Source organism: Rosa chinensis, chromosome 3, assembly GCF_002994745.2.
Source record: "Rosa chinensis cultivar Old Blush chromosome 3, RchiOBHm-V2, whole genome shotgun sequence".
In the NCBI taxonomy this organism is placed as follows: Eukaryota; Viridiplantae; Streptophyta; class Magnoliopsida; order Rosales; family Rosaceae; genus Rosa; species Rosa chinensis.
Genome location: NC_037090.1, coordinates 12,166,496 through 12,187,129, shown reverse-complemented (window position 1 = coordinate 12,187,129; position 20,634 = coordinate 12,166,496). Strand labels below are relative to the sequence as shown.

The 20,634-nt window shown below is 38.4% G+C and overlaps 4 protein-coding genes across 4 annotated transcripts; 1 reads left to right on the top strand and 3 right to left on the bottom strand.

The window, feature by feature from the left end:
- Window positions 1-387: 387 nt before the first annotated feature.
- LOC121052266 (tropinone reductase homolog) lies at window positions 388-975 on the bottom strand. Its single transcript, XM_040516956.1, has 2 exons — window positions 682-975; window positions 388-558 (listed from the first exon to the last, which is right to left on the bottom strand). Exons 1-2 carry the CDS (start codon window positions 973-975, stop codon window positions 388-390), a joined length of 465 nt encoding a protein of 154 aa, XP_040372890.1.
- Window positions 976-8,545: 7,570 nt separating this feature from the next.
- LOC112195001 (tropinone reductase homolog) lies at window positions 8,546-10,278 on the bottom strand. The gene is made up of 4 exons (XM_024335280.2): window positions 10,089-10,278; window positions 9,750-9,957; window positions 9,332-9,658; window positions 8,546-9,219 (listed from the first exon to the last, which is right to left on the bottom strand). Exons 1-4 carry the CDS (start codon window positions 10,163-10,165, stop codon window positions 9,049-9,051), a joined length of 783 nt encoding a protein of 260 aa, XP_024191048.1. The 5' UTR covers window positions 10,166-10,278; the 3' UTR covers window positions 8,546-9,048.
- A 1,563-nt stretch (window positions 10,279-11,841) lies between these two features.
- LOC112193712 (tropinone reductase homolog) lies at window positions 11,842-14,109 on the top strand. Its single transcript, XM_024333940.2, has 5 exons — window positions 11,842-12,019; window positions 12,152-12,359; window positions 13,189-13,405; window positions 13,508-13,617; window positions 13,731-14,109. The coding sequence occupies exons 1-5, from the start codon at window positions 11,943-11,945 to the stop codon at window positions 13,899-13,901; spliced, it is 783 nt and encodes a 260-aa protein (XP_024189708.1). The 5' UTR covers window positions 11,842-11,942; the 3' UTR covers window positions 13,902-14,109.
- Window positions 14,110-17,880: 3,771 nt separating this feature from the next.
- LOC112194125 (sucrose synthase 2) lies at window positions 17,881-18,602 on the bottom strand. The gene has a single exon (XM_024334380.2). The coding sequence runs from the start codon at window positions 18,600-18,602 to the stop codon at window positions 17,898-17,900; it is 705 nt and encodes a 234-aa protein (XP_024190148.1). The 3' UTR covers window positions 17,881-17,897.
- Window positions 18,603-20,634: the final 2,032 nt, after the last annotated feature.

Below are 20,634 nucleotides of genomic sequence, written 5' to 3'. Positions count from 1 at the left end.
TCCTTTAGAACCAAATTCTTGAGAAAACTTATGGGCTTCATGATTTTATCAAATTTTCGAGTAGGGTATTGGGATCGGCTGCTTTGAGAGTGAATTTGTGGTGGGGGGCGGGGGCTGCGACTGATTTGGGGCTTGGCTAGACTTCAGAACTGGACCTAAATGAATTTTTCTCCCAAAACATCAAAACAACGTCGTTTTGGTGTTTTAAAAAAAATAAAAATCCCAGGCGTTCGCGCAGGACGCCTTAAGGCTTGCTTTGAATGCCTTCCACGCCTCCATCTCCGCCTTGAGAGCCTCTGCGCCTCATCTGCAAAACAGACTCACTTTTCTTCACGCCTCACGCCTTTTACACTTCTTTTTAAAACATTGGTCTATACAATGAGTTTCCTAGAAACTGCTAACTGTAAATCCTCCGTCAACACTAACAACTTGTCCATTGATGTAAGAAGCAGCAGGAAGGCAGAGAAAAGTGACCAGTGACGATATTTCATTAGGCTCAGCAATGCGGCGAATCGGAATTAGACCTATTAGCTGTCTGAAATCGTCAGAATGATCATCCTGTTGAAAAATGAAGTTTAAATGTAAGCTGTTATCTCAAAATAATTATAAACTAGCTAGTATAACATAAGTAAGCTAGGTTAAGTTCTATTATAAAGTGGAAGGTTTGGAGAGGAAGCCTACATTTTCAACTTTAACGCCGGTGTTAACTGCCCATGGTGTTACAGTGTTTCTGCGAATGCCATCTTTTGCCCATTCACATGCCAAATTCTTCGAAATTTGGATGACGGCACTTTTCGTTGCTGCATAGGCAGATAGTCTTGTTAGAGCTTTTATACCGGCAATGGAGGCGACGAACACAATACTTCCATTTCCTGAGGCCGTCAAGAGAGGATAAGAAAGCTGACAAAGATGGTAGGGAGATTCAACATTTGTACTCATCATGCTTGACAAATCTTCCAATGCATATTCTGACATTCTGTAGTACTTCTCAGTGCATTGTTTACCTGAAGCAACATAAAGGACATTGATTAGTTAGTCTTCAATACAACAATTAGATCAAGAATGAGAGCGAAATTAATTTAAGGCGCCAACTTACAAGGATGTTGAGTTTGCTGTTAAAGACAGATGAAACGGTCTTTATGAGCTCCTCCCTTTGAGATTTAGAGGTTAGGTCACAAACTGAACCACTCACTTTGAATCCCCGGTTCTCCCATTCACGAACCCTCTCGTCAATCAGTTCTTGGTTACGAGCGCAGGTATGGACTGTTGCCCCAAGTCCTGAAACCTGCCATTGGTATCTAGTTTTGCTTCTGTATTAGTTTAGGGTTTAGAAGGCAAAAGCTGTGTATGAGTGTAATAAGCAGAGAACGCTCAGGATGTGTGGGTACTCGATGAAAGCTGTGTATATATAGTGCATTCCTGTCGTACACCGATATTGACATTAACCAAAAAATGGATTTATAAATTTTTGAAGAAGAAATTCGGACAGCGAATAATTGCATTTCCTCCTTAGGCCGAGTCAAACTTTTGGTCAGCTATACTTATGGATGGTCAATTCTGAAAATTGATGGGAGCATATATAGAACCATGTCAAACATATATATGGCATCGTGTATATATAATCATAATCGAGGAAGAACTTAATGGGAATTCTGTTAACGTGTGTATATATGCAGTAACCGCTGCTGCAAAAATGGCATCGTGCTTAATTGATTTGGTTAATGCTATTCTAATTCTTTCTTGGCAAATAAGTATACTAATTACGGAAGATGTACGGTACCGGTACAGAACGCAAGGTATGCTTAGTCGACTCTGTTGAGTTGATTAATTGGCATGCAGGTAGGATTAGTCAGTTGTTAATTAGTTCTTTCTCAACCCTAGCTAGCTAACACTGATATTATTCTCTCCCGCATCTCTCTTTTCCTCAAGACCAACCTATTGCGAACAAAAGAGCCATATACCCACTTTCTTTATGCTTTTTCTTTTTTGTTGGTTAACATTGGCGAAAAAAACAAGGGGATAGAGAATCCTCTTCCCAAAATTTATATATGCACGTAGTATTCGACTAAATGATCAATTCGTATAACTATAGTGTGATCGAATACTGAATCCATCAATTAATATACTCGAATAAAAAGAATGGAAAATTTTACAATATGTTAGGGCATCTCCAACAGACTAGTTATTTCAACAAAAAGTTATAAATTTGGCTAATTTGAGATAGTTTAGCACTCCAGCAGAATAGCTATATGAAAGTCAAATTTGGCTTTTGCTAAAATCTCTAGCTAAATTTAGCTAGGGAGGAGAGAGAAAATAACAAAAAATTAAACACTCCACGTTCAATTTTTTTAGTTTAGCTACACTGCTGTAGAAAAAGCTAGAAATTTACTATCTAAATTTAACTTTTAGATGATTTAGCTAAAAAAATAGCTTTTACTGTTGGAGATGCTCTTAATGTATGACATGCATATAATTACCTTAAAGTAATAAAATGAGTCATCAAAATAGTAATATTAGTCCTCATAGTGATAACATGAGTTCTTAAAGTAATAAATTTTCTTATTTACCACATGAGTCCTCAAGTGGTAATATAATTCTTCAAAGTTGTAAAATGAGTCCTCAAAATAATAAAACTAGTTGATGTATGAGAAATGTTAATATATCATAGCATTACCCAAAAAGAATAACCCTTCACTTAGGGGTAAGCATCCATATAAAAAACTTATATTAGAAATTGTCTGTGAGGTTGGCTTTGATTTATTGCATGAAGTCAATAACGGTCATCTTAGTTGATTCCGTTAATTGTTATTCTAAGCATCCACTTGTAGAAAGATAATCATGCATACTAAGGCAACGAACGCATGCTATTATTACCCAATTGAGAAACGTTAATCTGCCAAATATGCGTAGCTATTGTAAGATTTATATATCCAATTGGATATATAAAATTGATTAACCAGATGGTCTCATTAATCGGGTATTTTAGAGACACTTGACAGCTCTTGTAATTTTGGGTGTATCGCATTATCAGGTTTTGAGTGTTCTGCGGTTCCATTGTGCGTCGGGTTTGATCAGGATCAAATTTACTAACAGAAATTGACTTGGCAAATGAGGGTTGCATGCAAGTTTTTCAAGAGTACAATGTAACAGGAATGCTAGTATTATGTTCTTAAACTTAACTTCCAGTCTTCCACAATTCAAAGTGTTGTTTTTCAAGATCCTAAGTGTTCATTCTCACGATCAATATCACCTTTCCAATATTGTTTATATAATAGATCAACCAATTCAGAAACTGTTAAATCATCTAATTACTATATATAACTAGCTAGCTAGTCTAGTGACTTTTGAGGTCCTTTTGGTTACAGTTTTCGAAGTTCCTTTACGTACAAATGTATTATGTACTGCTCATTCATATCTTTGGTATGCGGTGCTGAAATGTAAGATCTGGAGTTTGCAGAGAAGTAAGAGAGAGAAAGAGAGTGAAGAAGATGAAGAATAGTGACTGATATTGAATGAATGGTCCACGGGATTCTTACATAGCCTTTATATAGAATTAGGCTTAACAAATTCTGTTTTACTCTAACAAACTCAGCTAATTACTTATAGTAACTAATTCTTAATAACCAGTCTTATCATCACACGTGTCAGCCTTAGTAGCCACGGCTGTTGCCTTGCTTACTCGTAAGACTTATGAACCTTGACCATCTTGACCATCACTATAATCCTTACATCCCCCCTCAAACTGATGCAGGGAACCAAGCACCAGGTTGGAGCAGAGATATTTGAACTGAGGAGAACCAAGTCCTTTTGTCAAGATATATGCTAGCTGTTGCAAGGAAGGAACAAACTGAGTAGCTAGCTCACCTCTGGCCACTTTTTCCCTAGTGAAATGCACATCCACTTCCACATGCTTGACCTTGGAATTATGAATTGGATTCGAAGCAAGGGCCAAGGCTGAAACATTGTCACAGTGTAATGTAGGAGCAGAAGGTAACTTGACATGAAGATCATTCAACAAATGTCGCAGCCAAAGAACTTCTGAAGCAGTGTCGGCCATAGCTCTGTACTCGGCCTCTGTTGAAGACCTTGAAACTGAAGTTTGCTTGCGTGAGCTCCAAGAGATTGGACAGTTACCAAGAAATATGACAAATCCTGTTGTGCTCCTTCTATCATTAGGGTCACCAGCCCAATCCAAGTCTGTATAGGCTCTTAACTCCAATAAAGCAGCTCTAAAAGTAATACCATAGTTCAGAGTACCTTTGATGTACCTTAGAATGCACTTGACTGCCAGAAAATGTACTTCAGTCGAATTTTGCATAAATTGGCACACAGAATTGACACTATATGCAATGTCAGGTCTGGTGAAAGTTAGCTACTGCAAGCATCCTACAATACTCCTGTACGTTTTGACATCTTTAAATGGAGCTCCCTCATCTTTGAGCAACTTGGAATAAGGTAAGCATGGAGTGATGCTGGCATTACAATCAGTCATTCCAGCTTTATCAAGAATATCCTTTGCATACTTAGCTTGTGAAATGAATAAACTTCCATTTGGTAAATAGGTAATCTGTAATCCCAAGAAGTAATGTAATAGTCCCAAATCCTTCATTTCAAATTCCTTCTTAAGAGCATCTTTAACATACTGAATTGCAGAAGCACTATTGCCTGTAAGTATAATATCATCTACATATAAGAGGAGATATACATGACAAAAACCAGAACTCTTAATGAATAAAGAGGGGTCTGCAATAGAACACTTGAATCCCAGCTGAGGTAGAAAAGAGGTAAATCTTTCATTCCAAGCTCTTGGAGCTTGTTTAAGTCCATAAAGTGACTTTTGTAACTTGCAGACATGAGTTGGATACTTTGGATCCTCAAAACCAGGTGGTTGGGACATATATACTTCTTCCTTCAAAATACCATGAAGAAAAGCATTCTTAACATCCAATTGATGTAATTTCCACCCAAATTGAGCTGCCATAGCAAGAACAAGTCTCACAGTTGTATGCCGAACAACTGGACTGAAAGTCTCTACATAATCAATACCTTCTTCTTGACTAAAACCCCTTGCCACCAATCTTGCTTTCTGCCTTGAAATGGAACCATCCGAATTTCTCTTTACCTTAAAAACCCACTTACAGCTTACCAAATTCTTATCAGCTTGAGGAGGAACTAAAATCCAAGTTCCTTGTTTGGTTAATGCGTCAAATTCTTCTTGCATTGCTTGCTGCCAAACTGGTATTTCCATAGCCTTTTTATACGAAGAAGGTTCTATAGCATTGAGGTCACACGATGCAGAAGCAACAAATGCCTTCTTTTTGAATATTCCATTCTTGCTTCTAGTTGTCATGACATGAGGATTAACAGAAACTTTAGAAATCTCATATTGAGGGATGAAGGTAGATATAATACCAGCTGTTTCTGTAGCAGGAGGATTCAAATGAATCTCAATGGCTGAGATAGGAATATACACTTCTCCAGGCTAAAGAACAAAATCACTTGAAAAGCTAGGAACAGTTTTATCGATATCAGATAAATGAGAAGGAGTAGATAGCTGAAGTTGCCCTGCAATAGGAGACACTGAACTCTGAAGTTGTACTGCAGGAATAGGCACTAAACTTGAACAAGATTGATCTTGTGTTGATGTAGGGAGGACAGGTGTGGCTAGGTGCTGTGCAGAATGGACTGTAGAACTTGAATTTTTATTTCTAGAAGGGTGTCTAAGAATAACTTGAACAGGATGAGAGGATGATGATGTAAAAGAAGTAGGCTGAGATGACGAACTAAGAAATTGATGGGGAAAAGAAGACTCATCAAACACAACATGTCTGGAAATGATGAACTTGGAATTGGAAGGATTAAAACAAATAAAACCCTTATACTCTGGTGCATACCCCAAGAAGATGCACTTAACAGTTTTGACTTGGAGTTTGTTTGAATTGTAAGGCTTCATTAAGGGAAAACAAGCACATCCAAAGACTTTTAATGACTCCAGAGAAGGTGGTTTTGAGTGTAACACCTTAAAAAGAGAAGACATAGAGAAAGTGGGAGTAGGCATTCTGTTTATAAGAAATACTGCAATTGCACAAGCATGGAACTAGAATTTTGGAGGGAGAAAGGACTGATGAAGAAGAGTAATTGCAATTTCTACAATATGTCTATTTTTCCTTTCTGCAAGTCCATTTTGTTGTGGTGTGTATGGACATGACTTTTGATGGATAATACCATTTTTGGCAAGAAAAGACTGGAAAATATGGCTATGGTATTCACCCTCACCATTAGTTTGTAAAATTTTAATAACAGAAGCAAACTGAGTTGTTACAAAGGAATGAAAAGCAATGAACTTTGAACAAACTTCTGCTTTATTATGTAGTGGAAAAATTCAACAAAATCGAGTACTATCATCTATGAAGGTGAGATAGTACTTAAAACCTTCAATGAATACATGTGGAGAGGGACCTCATACATCAGAGTGAACTATATGAAAAGGTGTAGATGACCTAGTACAAGTTGTAGGAAAAGGCAGTTTAGTAAACTTGCCTGCAAGACAAGACTCACAAACACTAGATGACTCAACAGATTGAAAAGGTACTCTAGACTTTGCTAACATAGACGATGTCATAGCATTGGAAGGATGGCCTAATCTTCTATGCCATAGAGACTGAGTGACTTTTGATCCAAGAAAAGCTGACTCTGAAATGGAAGATGAGTTGAAAAGATTTCTGGAGGTTGACACAGGTATAGGATAGAGTCCATTCTCACTGAGACCTTGAAACAGCACCTTGCCCGTCACCTTGCCCTGTATGAAAAATGAAAACTCATCAAAAATCATTCTGCAGTTATTGTCCTTGTATAATTGATAGACAGACAGAAGCTGTGCAGCAAGCTTTGGAACATGTAATATTTTTCTAAGTGTCAACAAAGCATTTTTGTTAAGAAAAATTGAACCATTGCCAATATGTTTGATAGAAAGACTTGCACCATTACCAACTTGAACTTGATCACCAGCTGAATAGGATGTGACATTATTGAGAACTTGAATGTCTGATGTCATGTGAGAATAAGCACCAGAATCTGTGATCCACACTTCATGATTAGGAGTTGTATGATTCTGCTGCAAAGAAGCAGTCATTGCACACTGTTGACCTTGCAGTTTAGCAAACTGAAGTCTCTGACTACACTCAGTTGCAGAGTGTCCATTTGTGCCACAGAGTTGACACTCAAGAATGTTTGAAGCTGAAGTAGAACCATTGACCTTGCTGAGATGCTAGCATGTCTGAGATGAATGACCTGGTTTGTCACATATCTGACAAACAATCCGAGGCCTATAACCACCAAAACCTCCATTGTTACCAAAGTTTCTGTTTCCATTTCCACCAAACTGCTGTTGATTCCCATTCCTATTCCCATTGTTCCAACCAGAGTTGAAACCATTGCCTCCATTGTTTCTGAATCTTCCATTTCCCCCATTGAATCCATTTCCTCCATTGTTTCTGAATCCCCCATTATAACCTCCTCCATTGTTCCTATAGCCTCCACCATTACCTCTGCCTCCATTATTAAAAGCAGCAAAGCCATTATAGCCATTTTGCATAGGTGTAGGCAAAATTCCCTTGGAATCTTGAGAAGCAACAGAACCATTCTTTACCACCATTGCAGTCATAGAGGTCATAGACATAGATTTTGTGTCACATTCTAACTCAGACTCAGCAGCAAGAAGCAAAGATCGAAGCTGAAAATGCCATGTGGGATAGTTGTTGTCATCGAGTTTGACCGAGACGATGCTTAAGAGATTAGCAAGAAGAGTCACAGCAGTAGCCACCATTGTTGCTCAAGAACAAAAAACTTGAATCTTGATAAGATCGGAGAAGAAAGATTGAGAGATCGAAGAGGAAAAGAATGAGAGATCGAATAGGAAAAGATTGATCTTCTGCTTCAATATGTACCTCAGAAAGTCAAACTACTGATGTTTTTACCAAAGGTCTTCATAACCCAGTGTTTAAGCAACATTGTACCAATCTCAGTGTGCTATCCCCCACTGAGATTGAGGGGAGCTGTTAGCGAGTCAACATGAAGTGCATGGTCTAGTATGAAGTCATCAATCTGCCAATAAAATGTTGTCCAGCTGTAATGCATGAAGTAGCCATCTGTTGCTTATGTGGCTTTACAGTCTGTAATAGCTAGCTACTAGTGTGTTTTTCTTTTTCGTGGTTTTATGTTTTTGTTGCTATAAATAGCTCTTGTGTTGTAATAATTTGTACTGGATTCAGTTTGTGGAAAATATCTCTCAGCTATTTTGTCTGAAACACTCTCTTCCTCTCGGTGAGTATATCGTCTTCTTTCTTAAGCTCTAAGCTTATAGCATCATGGTGGTAATGTTATCATGGTATCTGATACCATGCTAAAATGTAAGATCTGGAGTTTGCAGAGAAGTAAGAGAGAGAGAGAGTGAAGAAGATGAAGAATAGTGACTGATATTGAATGAATGGTCCACGGGATTCTTACATAGCCTTTATATAGAATTAGGCTTAACAAATTCTGTTTTACTCTAACAAACTCAGCTAATTAGTTATAGTAATTAATTCTTGATAACCAGTCTTATCATCACACGTGTCAGCCTTAGTAGCCACAGCTGTTGCCTTGCTTACTCGTAAGACTAGTGAACCTTGACCATCTTGACCATCACTATAATCCTTACATGCGGAACGGTTTGATATCATTTTTCTGGAGAGATCCTCTTATTGTGTAATTGGAATGCAATATATACGTTGTCTGATAGATGTTGAGCCATATGACAAACTATTCACATTTGGAAGATCTGAACAATTCTGTACGTATGCATATTCAACTGAGGTGTATTTACAATTTTTTTACGAAGTAGTATAAAATATACACAAAGACCTTCGACATTTTATTGTTAACAACTGCACCACAATTTACTGATTGTGAAGCTGGTGATTTCACCAAAAAAGAATAAAGAATGTATGGAGTACTGTTATATATAGAAAATGTAGGGATTGACTAATTGGCAATCCTACATCGAGTTTCCTAAAAACCGCTGACGGTAAATCCTCCATCAACACTAACAACTTGTCCATTGATGTAAGAAGCAGCAGGAAGGCAGAGAAAAGTGACCAGTGATGAGATTTCATTAGGTTCCGCCACGCGACGGATAGGAGTTCGACTTATAAGCCGTCTGAAGTCGTCAGAGTGGTCATCCTGGAGGTAAAATGAAGTTTAAAATGTTAGATATCTCAAATTCATTAACACATGCAGAACCTTCAAGGTTAAGTTCTATACATATAGTTGCAGGTTTGGAAGGGATGCTTACGTTTTCAACTTCAACTCCGGTGTTAACAGCCCAAGGTGCTACAGCGTTTGTTCGAATGCCGTCTTTAGCCCATTCACACGCCAAGTTCTTTGAAATCTGGATGACGGCACTTTTCGTTGCTGCATAGGCAGATAGTCTAGGTAGAGCTTTTAAACCAGCAATGGAGGCGACGAATACAATACTTCCATTTCCGGAGGCCTTGAGGAGGGGATATGCAAGTTGACAAAGATGGTAGGGGGATTCAACATTTGTGCTCATCATACTTGACAAATCTTCCAGATCATATTCTGTAGTATTTCTTAGAGTGACTGTTGCTGCATTATTTACCTATATACACATACATTTATACATACCAGCATAAGTACACTTGGTTTAAGAAAGGTGGAAAAAGAAAAATAATGAAACCAGTGAAGCTTACAAGGATGTTAAGTTCGCCGTCAAAATTAGAGGAAACAGTTCTCATGAGCTCCTCTCTTTGAGATTTAGATGTGAGGTCACTCACTGAGCCACTCACTTTAAAACCCTTGCTCTTCCATTCTCGAACCCTCTCGTCAATCTGTTCTTGATTACGAGCGCAGGTATGCACTGTAGCCCCTAGTCCGGCCAGCTCTTCCACGATGGCATATCTAAAGCATACCGAAAAATTGATATGGTTAGTTCTGAGATTAACCAAATAAGATACCCATCAACGAACTAGTGAACATGAATTCAGAAATACAGAAATGTTTGGTATGAAGATCGAGAAGCAAAAACTAACCCAATGCCTTTAGTTCCACCAGTGACGAGTGCGGTCATACCCTTCAGAGACCATCTTTGGCTGTTGAAACCTGCCATTGATCTTTTTGCTTCTGTGTATTTGGTAGTACGTACTGGAAGTTCGGGCAACAAATTAAGCTAGCTGCGTATTTCTTGACTTATAAGAAAGAATTAATGAGCTGATATGTGGATGACTGTAATCTACGAAAGCTGTGGGTATATATAGCTATCTTGCAGATCACCGTTCTTGAAATACCAGAATTTTAGATTGATCATGAGCAAGAAAGGATCAAACAGCGTACTGGCCCCTCCTATTTGGCTGAGTCAAACTTTTTATAAATTAGGAATTGTCAATTCAATACATTGATGTTATTGGTGGAAGTACAGAACCATAACACGTCAAGAGTCTATATTCTTGACTATGTTTATATCATAATTATCACTATTTTTGTGAAATCAACTTTAGATTCTCTTATAGCTATTACGTTTGCAGTTTCATCTAACAAGGTCATCCGTCGTAAAATGTACGCTACAGCCTACGGGTATAGAACAATAGGGTATAGTTGACTTTGTGGAGGTAACCCATACTGCCACACTTAAAATTAGCATGGTCGTACATTCACCATTTGCAAGCAAATGAAAGTATTGTATCATGAGAAACTGAGTAGTTAAAAAAAAAAAAAAATTACACATGGGATGTTCAGGGTACTAGTAGTCAGTTGAAAGAGAAGTCCGGCCTAGAGGAGTTTCATTCAATTTGAGCAATTCCCACTTTTATATGTTATTTTTGTTGGTTTAAGAAAAAATAAGTATTATTTTACTTCAACCGCTTCCTGTATAAATGTACAGGAAGACTACTACAAACACATGTTTCACATATTTTAATTTTTTCTGAAATCTGAATATACCATAAAATAGAAGGTCTTAATTATGACTTATACTTCACAGATTATCCAAGCCTCAATTTTCTAACCTTGAACTTGAAGAAAACCTAGCACTAGTTTAGATTTTGATAATGAGTGTTCTTCTAGTGTTATATATATGCTAGGTTTTCTTGCATGATACCAATTGGCCAAATTTTCTGCTTACTTGGTCAAACCACTAGAGCTTACAAAGATAGAGTAGAATTCTTACTTTGAAAATGTAGGTAAATGACCAATGACAGTATAAAGATGACCATAATAGGAGCAAGCCGTATCTGAAAGCTAAAGAAATTGAAGCCAACGGATAATTAATTGCACTAGGTCAACTAAGTTCCAAGAGGTCAACAACACCATGCCCTTCAAATTTTTTTGTTAATGCTATTATACTATCAAATTGAATTCTAATATATCAAATGATCGATAATTAGAATAACATCAACTGAATCAATTAAGCACGATGACATTTTTGCACTAATACTGATTAAATACATTAATGTCATGTAAAGAAGTCCAGTTTACGTTCCTCCTCCTGTATTGAATCGAATATATGAACAAGGTCAACCCTATACAGGAATATATAAATATTTGACATAGTGCATGGTTCTATATATTACGTTCAAATTCAATATATTGAATTGACATTTCCAATCACTAATTGAACAAGAAATTTGACTCAGCCCAAGGAGGGCAAAAACGCTGTTTGATCCTTTTTTGTTCTCATTAATTAGATGATTTTAATATTTCATTTGGTTCAATTCATGTCAATGTCAATATCGGTGTCTACCAAAAACCCTATATAAACACAGCTTTCATAGCCTATCTAAACACCCACATATTAGTTCTGCTTCATTATTATTCATACTCATCATACAGCTTACTAATTTCTTTCCCCTACCTGTACGTTAACCAAAACCACTTGAACAAACAATTTAATGGCGGGGTTCAACAGCCAAAGATGGTCTCTAAAGGGTATGACCGCCCTTGTTACCGGTGGAACTAAAGGCATTGGGTGAGTTCTCTCTTCTCGATCTTCGTCAATCGTTTCTGTATTTTATAATTCAAGTTTCACCAGTTCGTTTCTCAGAATCCTCCGTATGATTTGGTTCCAGGACTAACATATCAATAATTTCGTATGATTTAGATATGCCATTGTGGAAGAGCTAGCCGGACTCGGGGCAACTGTGCATACCTGTGCTCGCAACCAAGAACAGATCGACGAGAGGGTTCAAGAATGGAAGAGAAAGGGGTTTAAAGTGAGTGGCACAGTTTGTGACCTCACGTCCAAATCTCAAAGGGAGGAGCTCATTAAAACTGTCTCGTCTGTCTTTGATGGCAAGCTCAACATCCTTGTAAGTACATCTCCTTGATACACACACACACACACACACTTACATACACAGTCCTTCTTGGCTAAGGACATCCCTTAACTTAGCCTTAGGAACGGATTTCCAGTTTTTGACCACTTTTCGATCACATATTCACATTTTAGCCATTCAGTTCTTAGGTCCATAATGTATAGATCATCTCTGTAAAATTTCAGCCAAATTGATGATCGTTAAGGCATTCAAAACTGCAATTTACAGTAATGAACACGAACGGTTCCAATTCGACAGATTCGGTTCGTTCATTGGTTTAATCGAATTCGTTACCTTAACGATCATCAATTTGGCTGAAAATTTGTATAAGTGATCTATAAATTAGGACCTAAAAACTGAACGGTTAAGATGTGAATATGTGATCGAAAAGTAGTCAAAATATGGAATTTCGTTCCTTAAGCTAAGTTAAGGACCTCCTTAGCATAAAAGACCTACACACACACACACACACATAGGGCCCTTCCACTAAGATATCCCTTTTTTTGGTCTTTTCTAGAGATAGGGCATTAGACTAACTAATCCGTCACATTTTGGCATCTCAACCATTTAGTTTTTAAGTCCTAATGTGTAGATCACTTCTGTAAATTTTCAGCCAAATCGATGATCGTTAAGGTATCAAACTAGATTAAATCAATGGACGAACCAAATCTGTCAAACTTAAACCGTTTACACTTATAAAGTTACAATCTTAAATCGCCATTTTGAATTTGTCAATTTTAAAACACTTGCAAAAATAGTCTAGCAAAATGAGATCGAGAAACTGAGAGTGGAAATAACATTTCATTTAATTATGTATATGCAGGTAAATAACGCTGCTTCAGTTACCCTGAGAAGAACCGAAGAATATACTTTAGAAGATTTATCAAGTATGATGGGTACCAATGTTGAATCTTCTTACCATCTCTGTCAACTTTCATACCCTCTCTTGAAGGCCTCAGAAAATGCAAGTATTGTATTTATCGCCTCCATAGCTGGTGCCATAGCTCTACCTAGACTATCTGCTTATGCAGCAACAAAGAGTGAGTCATAAATATCTTAATTTCTTAAGCAAAAAACTATTTTCTGTTATAAACTAATTGATGAGCTTAATTCACTAATCGTTTTTTGTTGCTATTTCGTAGGTGCTGTTATCCAAATTTCAAAGAACTTGGCATGTGAGTGGGCAAGAGACAAAATTCGAACAAACACTGTAGCGCCATGGGCTGTCAACACCGGTGTTAAAGTTGAAAATGTAAATATGCCCTCCGAATTAACCTACAATTTGATAGATTTTATTAACCTAGCACAATTGTGTTTTGAGACCTATATCGATCTAACATTTTAAACTCCGTTAATTTTTATTAGGATGATCATTCTGAGGATTTCAGACGATTAATAGGTCGAACTCCAATTCGTCGTGTTGCTGAGCCTAATGAAATTTCATCCTTGGTCTCTTTCCTCTGCCTTCCTGCTGCTTCTTACATCAATGGACAGGTTGTTAATGTTGATGGAGGATTTACAGTGAGCGGTTTCTAGCATACAGATCAATACAAGAAGATGCCAATTGCCAACTTTCTTTATTCGTTGTATGTGGATAATTAGTCCCTCCAATTTGTTCACATTTCAGGTTTAAAAAAACCTTTACCTAACAGTAAAAGTGCATCACATTGTTGGCGAAAGATGTGTGATTTGGAGTTTACTTTCTAGAATTTATTAATAAATTCGACAACTTAGTTTGAATTCAGCTAAAGCTGAACTCTACCCAGTTGCTTAGATCTTTCAAATGCAAACACTATGGTTGTCCAACATTCTACTTGATAGCTAATTCTGCAAGGTTTACCGAATTTCCGTATTAGCTAATTCTGTGGTGCTTGATAGACTTCATGAAAAGGTGGGGCTTGGGTTATGGTGGTTTCTGCTGCATGGTTGCTGATGAACTATAGGTGTGTTTCATTTATATGGTTGATGCGTTACTGCATATCCTTCTTCTATTCATCAGTTTGTAACTATTACTTAGTGCTCACTTTGAGTACTTTACTTCATTTTGTTCTCAGAGAGGTTTTGGTTCCTGTCCCCCTCTCTCTTCTTCTATTTTCTTTTCTTTTATTAATAAGGGCTAAATATTGTTTACTACCTTGTAATTTGGGTCCAAAATCAATTCAGTCCCTAGACTTTTAATTTTATCAAAAACACCCTCAGACTATGATTTCTCATCCGATAGATCACTTCATCATGATTCCGTCAAATGGAGCTGTTAAAGAGATGACGTGGCATTCCAACTTATCTCAAGTGGGTCCCACATGAAAGGCAAAACTTCCAGAATTTCAAAACAAAATTTCAGAAAAATAACAAATTTATTTCTCGGTTTCTCCCTCATCTTCCTCTGCAATATCTTCTTAATTCTTTATATTCTGAAGACACATAGCAGAAGAATTCTCTCAAGAATCATAACCTAAGCCAAGTCATGGTGAGACAAATTCATCACCCAAAGCTGTACCCAAACCAAAATCTCCCTCCACTATCAAGAATCAGTATATATATGAGGCTTTAGCCAAGTCAACCCTTCCCTTCGACAATTTGAAATATTTCTGAGAACATTGATAAAAGTTCAAGAGATATTTACTTGTAGTTGTGACTGTGGGGATTGTGGATATGTATCTAATTCCTCCGCCATTACTGTCTTCGTTATTGCTTCCACTGAGAGATGATACGATCTCCGAGATCGTAACAGTGAAACGACATCGGTGCAAAAGGAAGGAAAGGAAAAACAAGAGGAAAAGCTAAGCAAATAAAACTGATATATTTCTTTGATAACTCCATACAATTCCTATCAGCTATTTAAGCAAAGAAAGCCTCCAGAGGTAATGGACTCATGTAAGGAAAAGCCCAAATAGACCCAAACAACAATGATGGCCCATGTACAAAGATAGAGTCGTAACATTTCCACCCGCTCAAAGAACAGGCTTGAGAGCTTGACCTCAAGCCTGATTTGTCTTCCAAAACTTGTCCCTGCTTCATCATCTACGTCACCAAAAATTATCTTTGACATCTAAGGATCCAGAACTGTAGATATTGCCAACCACAAGAAGATTTTATCCCAATACCTGCCAAATGCATGGAGTGAAGTTCCAAGAGCATAATCAAGGATGCTGACTAGCTGGACAGCCCATCATATTGTCAAAAGCAGACCCCAACTTGTAAAAGAAGCAACCATAAATGGAGACAGGAGAGAAAAAATCAAGGTAGAAAATGAACAATGTGCTACCCCATTGCAGAAGATGATGAAATGAGCCTTGAACCGGTATATTCTTATGCAGAACCCATGATACCATAACATCTTGTATCTTGAAAATAGCATCAGGCCCTCCAACTCTATACATTGCACCAACAGGACTCGACAAACCAAGAACTAGTCCAGCCAAACCCCAGAGATCTTCGAGAGAGTTATTGCAGTTCTCTTTTGACAACTCAACAGTTATACTGGTAGTTATATCATGTCTGATAGGTGGGAAATAAGCAGAGGAACTTTCCAAAATATCAGGAACCACATGAGTGATCTCTCTTATCATGCATAATGATTCCTTAATTACGTCACCGAGCAGGTCCCTTTCTGACATCTTGTCTAGGGTGCTTTTGCTACTACACATCACCTCAACAAGTCTTGTTATATTCTCAAACTCCCACTTATGATCAGTAACATGTAGGCAATTTGAGATTAATCCAAGAGAAATTGTAGCAGACCATTTGCGGTATTCATGCTCGGGCTAGACCAACCAATTTAATAAAAATTTTGAGGCAGTTGCTTTACTAAGATTGGAGATAATTTCTCTCCCCTCAACACGTGCATAATAGTCTTCATCAATCCATAAAGGTAGAATCACAACAAGAATTTTATGCACATAAAGACGTATCATTGCATGTGAGACTGATATCAGCAATGCACCAAGAATCATAAAGGTGGAAAGTGGAATGGTCCTCCATGCAAATATCCCCATTGATGCACTTGAGCCGAAGGCAATTGCCAATGTAGTTTGATCAAGTTGCACACCCCGAAACTGTATTTCCCTGAGAATCTTGATTACCTCCATGTGGTCTTGCTTCTGGGAATAGACAGAGATAAAGGCATTCACTGAAATCACATTTGGGCATGAGATGTTATCGGACATTTGATGGCCACTTTTTATATCACCAGACTTGACACATGCTATAAGCAAATTAATATATGTGACCTCATCAAGCTCAAAGCCCCGAATTTGTATTCTTCGAAGATATGAACTTGAGATCTCAGGTAGATAGTCAACAATCACTTGAGCATTGTCTCTAGCAAATTTAAGACCCTTTTTGCATCCCCCATGATACAGGATAAAAGCAAAGGTGAACACCACAGGAGCGTCTTGAGGGTGACTGACCAGTGCCATGTGAAAAGCTAGGAGAGCTACCCATAAACTACAGTCAGAAGGTCGATCAACTGTGACAACTTTATCCAAATTAAAGAATAGTTTCATCAACATCGTGGAATTATGAGGAAACTTCCTAATACTCTGTTCATCCAAGTATGCTACATGAATTGGAAGTAGAACTCTGAGTAGATTGAATCTCCAAAGCAGACAGAGAGATGGCTCAGCAGCTCCATAAGAAAGCATATAGTTCATTTCCATCATAATTCTACTCGTTGCCAATGTCAAAATGGATGAAGAAAACATAGATATAGTTGTCTCGGTTTCTTTTGGAATTGACAAACTCAGACAAGCAACAATTCTTAAGCCACGTAAAATTCGTGCGCAATCCTCTTTAAATGACAACTTGGCGGAGCCTAACAACCGTACCTTTAAGGATCTCAAATCTGCCATCCCATTTGCATAATCAAAGATTTTATTTGATAAAGGATCAAAGAACAAATTGTTAATTATGAAATCTCGATGCATGCTGTTTCTCCAGCGGATGAAATCTTTCTTATCACAACCCTTTGGCATTTGAGAGAAAGTAACTTCTTTATCAGAGTGTTTCACTTTTACCACCGTTTCAAAACTGGATACCTCTATGACAGAACCTTTAATATGCACCATACATGTAGCAAATCGTTGTCTGACAATTTGTGCACTATGGAACTGCCTCTTGATCTGCTTAAGATTAGATGTAGTGATCACATCAAAGTCTTTAGGAATTCTTTTCAGGCCCCCATCTGTAATTTTCTTCCAGTAGCTAGGATCCTCCTTACTACATTGAAAGAAATCAGCCACAATTGCAGCCATCTGTTCAGAGTGATAAGGGTCGATATGATATCCGAATATACCGTGCTCAATGATCTCTGCAGGACCACCGTGGATTGTGGCAAATGTCGAAAGGCCACAAGTCATGACCTCCACAACTGTGAGTGCAGGCTGAACAAAAGCACCTCCAGTATCTGCAATGTAACGATATAGCTCACCATTACGTGCTCGGTTAGTGTGGGAAGATATCCATCGAAATTGACCTTTCAAGTTGTACTCCTTAATGAGAGCATGCATCTTTTCAATCTCATCGTATTTTTTTCTAGTAGATATCTGAATCCGGATATTTTGTTTTCTCCAAAGCATGCGCGATGGTGCACTGTGTAACCCCCATTTTATAAGCCAACAAAGATGCAACAAGATTTCCATAACTGTAATTTCCAATAATAAAATCTGGATGTCCCTGTAACTTAGCAGTAGTTTCACCTGCAACATCCTCAGCAAAGGTCTCCAAATAAGACCATACATCAAACCTTGATATCCATTTACGAAGAATTCCATTCTCTGATCTGAAAGGAACTCGCAGAATATGGCTGTGCTCTGTTCCAGTGACTCTTTCTAGCCGCTGGTTGCATGTAGTTTCAGTGACTTTTTGGCGCCTTTCATTCTCGAGGGCACACACTTGGTCCAGTATATAGACAACCTGCCCATCGGTGTCTGGTAAGCCTAAGACATTCTCTTGCCCAAAGTATCCATGTGGAGACAAAATGACATCATTAAAAACCATTGGTACTTTCCCTAGAAATGTCTTCAAGGTAGTAGGATCAGAAGCCTTTACGATATCTCGGAGAAGATGTATCAACTCCAATACCTTTGCTGTAGTGTCTCCCCAACCTCGCTCAAAACCCAATCCTTGTAATACATATTCAAACTCACAATAGGGTGGCTCAGATGGAAGTGTAGAAAGATTATCCTCGGCCGTAACCAAAGCTGCTTGAAGCTTGGATATGCTCTGTAACCAAATCATGGCATCATAAACACTCAACGCCTTTTCCTCCTAACCATTTCGGACCAAAGAAGTAGTCAGAGTTTTCCACGAGAAAATGTTCCTCTCAGGCATTTTTAGAAACAATTCTCCAGCATCCATTAACCCTTCAGCTTTACAGTAACAACCCAATATAGCATTCCATGAGTACAAATCTGGCCTAGGCATTGTATCAAACAGGTAGAGAGCATGGTATTCGAACCTTGCATCATTCACTTCAACGTCATTGATAGACCATGGTTTAGCTTGGTGAATGGAGGTTCCATCACTGGCGTTCTCTTGGGAGCCCAAGCTACTGTTGTAGCAAATGCCTGCATTTCTATTGCCATCATGTAACGTGAATCTCCGTGGTTCGGTCTGCTTGAACAACCAAGACGGTTGGGCCACTGGTTCTGGATTCACACCATGAATTTGAGAATTCACCCCGTCGTCACCCCCCAAACCCGCTAGCTTAGTAGAAATGTTGGTTTCTACCATGTGACCCGTCTCAAGTTCGAGAGTAATTGAAGAAAGATCTTCATTAGCCACGGTTGGAGTTGAAAATTGGGGATCTTCCAAGTGTTCTACAAGAGGAACTCAGAGCAGTGGAGGGATAGACTGCTTTGTGGGGATGAAATGAGGCTGGGTAGGTGGGTAAGGGTAATAGATTTCACTTGGATGAGGGTGAATTGGAATTAGAGGTGATTGGTGTGTGGTGTTGAGCAGCCCAGTACTTGTGTAACATTGGTTCGGAGAACATGGGTAATTGTGTGGCAAAGCTGCAACGGTGCTCGATTGAGCATGATTTGCAGAAAGGTGTGGAAATTGGTGAGGAAAAACATAACCATTGATGATTGTGTGGGAAGGTGGTGGTGGTGGTGGGTAGCTTGGTTGAGATGGAAATTGTGAAGGAGGTGGTGGGTAGCAAGGGCTACCATGAGGGTGATGAGAATGAGCGTCTTAACACCCACCGGATATCACACTGCCGCATACCGCCGGACTCACGGGAAACAGGCCCAGGTGCGGGCTCTGATACCAGTTGATACGATCTCTGAGATCGTAACTGTGAAACGACATCGGTGCAAAAGGAAGGAAAGGAAAAACAAGAGGAAAAGCTAAGCAAATAAAACTGATATATTTCTTTGATAACTCCATACAATTCCTATCAGCTATTTAAGCAAAGAAAGCCTCCAGAGGTAATGGACTCATGTAAGGAAAAGCCCAAATAGGGCCAAACAACAATGATGGCCCATGTATAAAGATAGAGTCGTAACAAGAGAGCACGAAGTCCTCCCGCCTTGTTCTTGTCGCCTCTCTAGCTCCGATTTCTCTCTCAGGCTCGACACCCTGCCGTTCGGAGATGACAAGCCATTTTCGTCTTCGAAAACCCTCATCACCGGCGGCGGCGTCTGGACCATGAGAACAGATCTGATGGGAAAGAAAAAAAAATCCCAAATGTGAAAACATACCAATGAATCCAAAAAACCCCCCAAAAACTCATCGATGAGTATAAAGATATCGAGTTACCAATGGATTGGCATCTTATCATAGATTAATACTTTAATTATTTTATTGCTTTCATGTTGAATCATCAATTAATACTTTCATCGAATCATCAAATCACTTTGGGATCTATCTCTGTTTTATTGTTTTCATGCTGAATCATTGTTTCAGCTGGTTCCATGGATTCAATGGAAATTGTAGATTTTGTGCGTTGCAGACTCTTGCAGATGAAGATGAAGTAGGAAGATATTGAAGAGGAAGATGAGAGAGAAATTGAGAAGAGAGAGTGAGAGACAGAAATGAATTTGTTATTTTTTTGAAATTTTGTTTTGGATTTTTGAAATTGTTGCCTTTTATGTAGGCCCCACTTGTACTTAGCTGGCATGCCCACGTCAGCTGCTTAACGGGTCTATATGACGAAATCATGATGGAGTGATCTATCAGATGAGAAATGATAGTTTGAGGGTGTTTTTTGATGAAATTAAAAGTCCAGGGATTGAATTTATTTTGGACACAAACCACAATGTAGTAA

What these genes read in the sequence shown, in the direction of transcription:
- LOC112195001 (XM_024335280.2), bottom strand. Translation starts at nt 10,165, where the DNA reads ATGGCAGGTTTCAACAGCCAAAGATGGTCTCTGAAGGGTATGACCGCA. An exon ending in GGTGGAACTAAAGGCATTGG is followed by an intron (nt 9,958 to 10,088) that starts GTTAGTTTTTGC and finishes GGTATGCTTTAG; the next exon opens with ATATGCCATCGTGGAAGAGC. An exon ending in ACGGCGAACTTAACATCCTT is followed by an intron (nt 9,659 to 9,749) that starts GTAAGCTTCACT and finishes ATGTGTATATAG; the next exon opens with GTAAATAATGCAGCAACAGT.
- LOC121052266 (XM_040516956.1), bottom strand. Translation starts at nt 975, where the DNA reads ATGTCAGAATATGCATTGGAAGATTTGTCAAGCATGATGAGTACAAAT. An exon ending in CCGGCGTTAAAGTTGAAAAT is followed by an intron (nt 559 to 681) that starts GTAGGCTTCCTC and finishes ATTTTTCAACAG; the next exon opens with GATGATCATTCTGACGATTT.
- LOC112193712 (XM_024333940.2), top strand. Translation starts at nt 11,943, where the DNA reads ATGGCGGGGTTCAACAGCCAAAGATGGTCTCTAAAGGGTATGACCGCC. An exon ending in GGTGGAACTAAAGGCATTGG is followed by an intron (nt 12,020 to 12,151) that starts GTGAGTTCTCTC and finishes CGTATGATTTAG; the next exon opens with ATATGCCATTGTGGAAGAGC. An exon ending in ATGGCAAGCTCAACATCCTT is followed by an intron (nt 12,360 to 13,188) that starts GTAAGTACATCT and finishes ATGTATATGCAG; the next exon opens with GTAAATAACGCTGCTTCAGT.
- LOC112194125 (XM_024334380.2), bottom strand. Translation starts at nt 18,602, where the DNA reads ATGATTTGGTTACAGAGCATATCCAAGCTTCAAGCAGCTTTGGTTACG.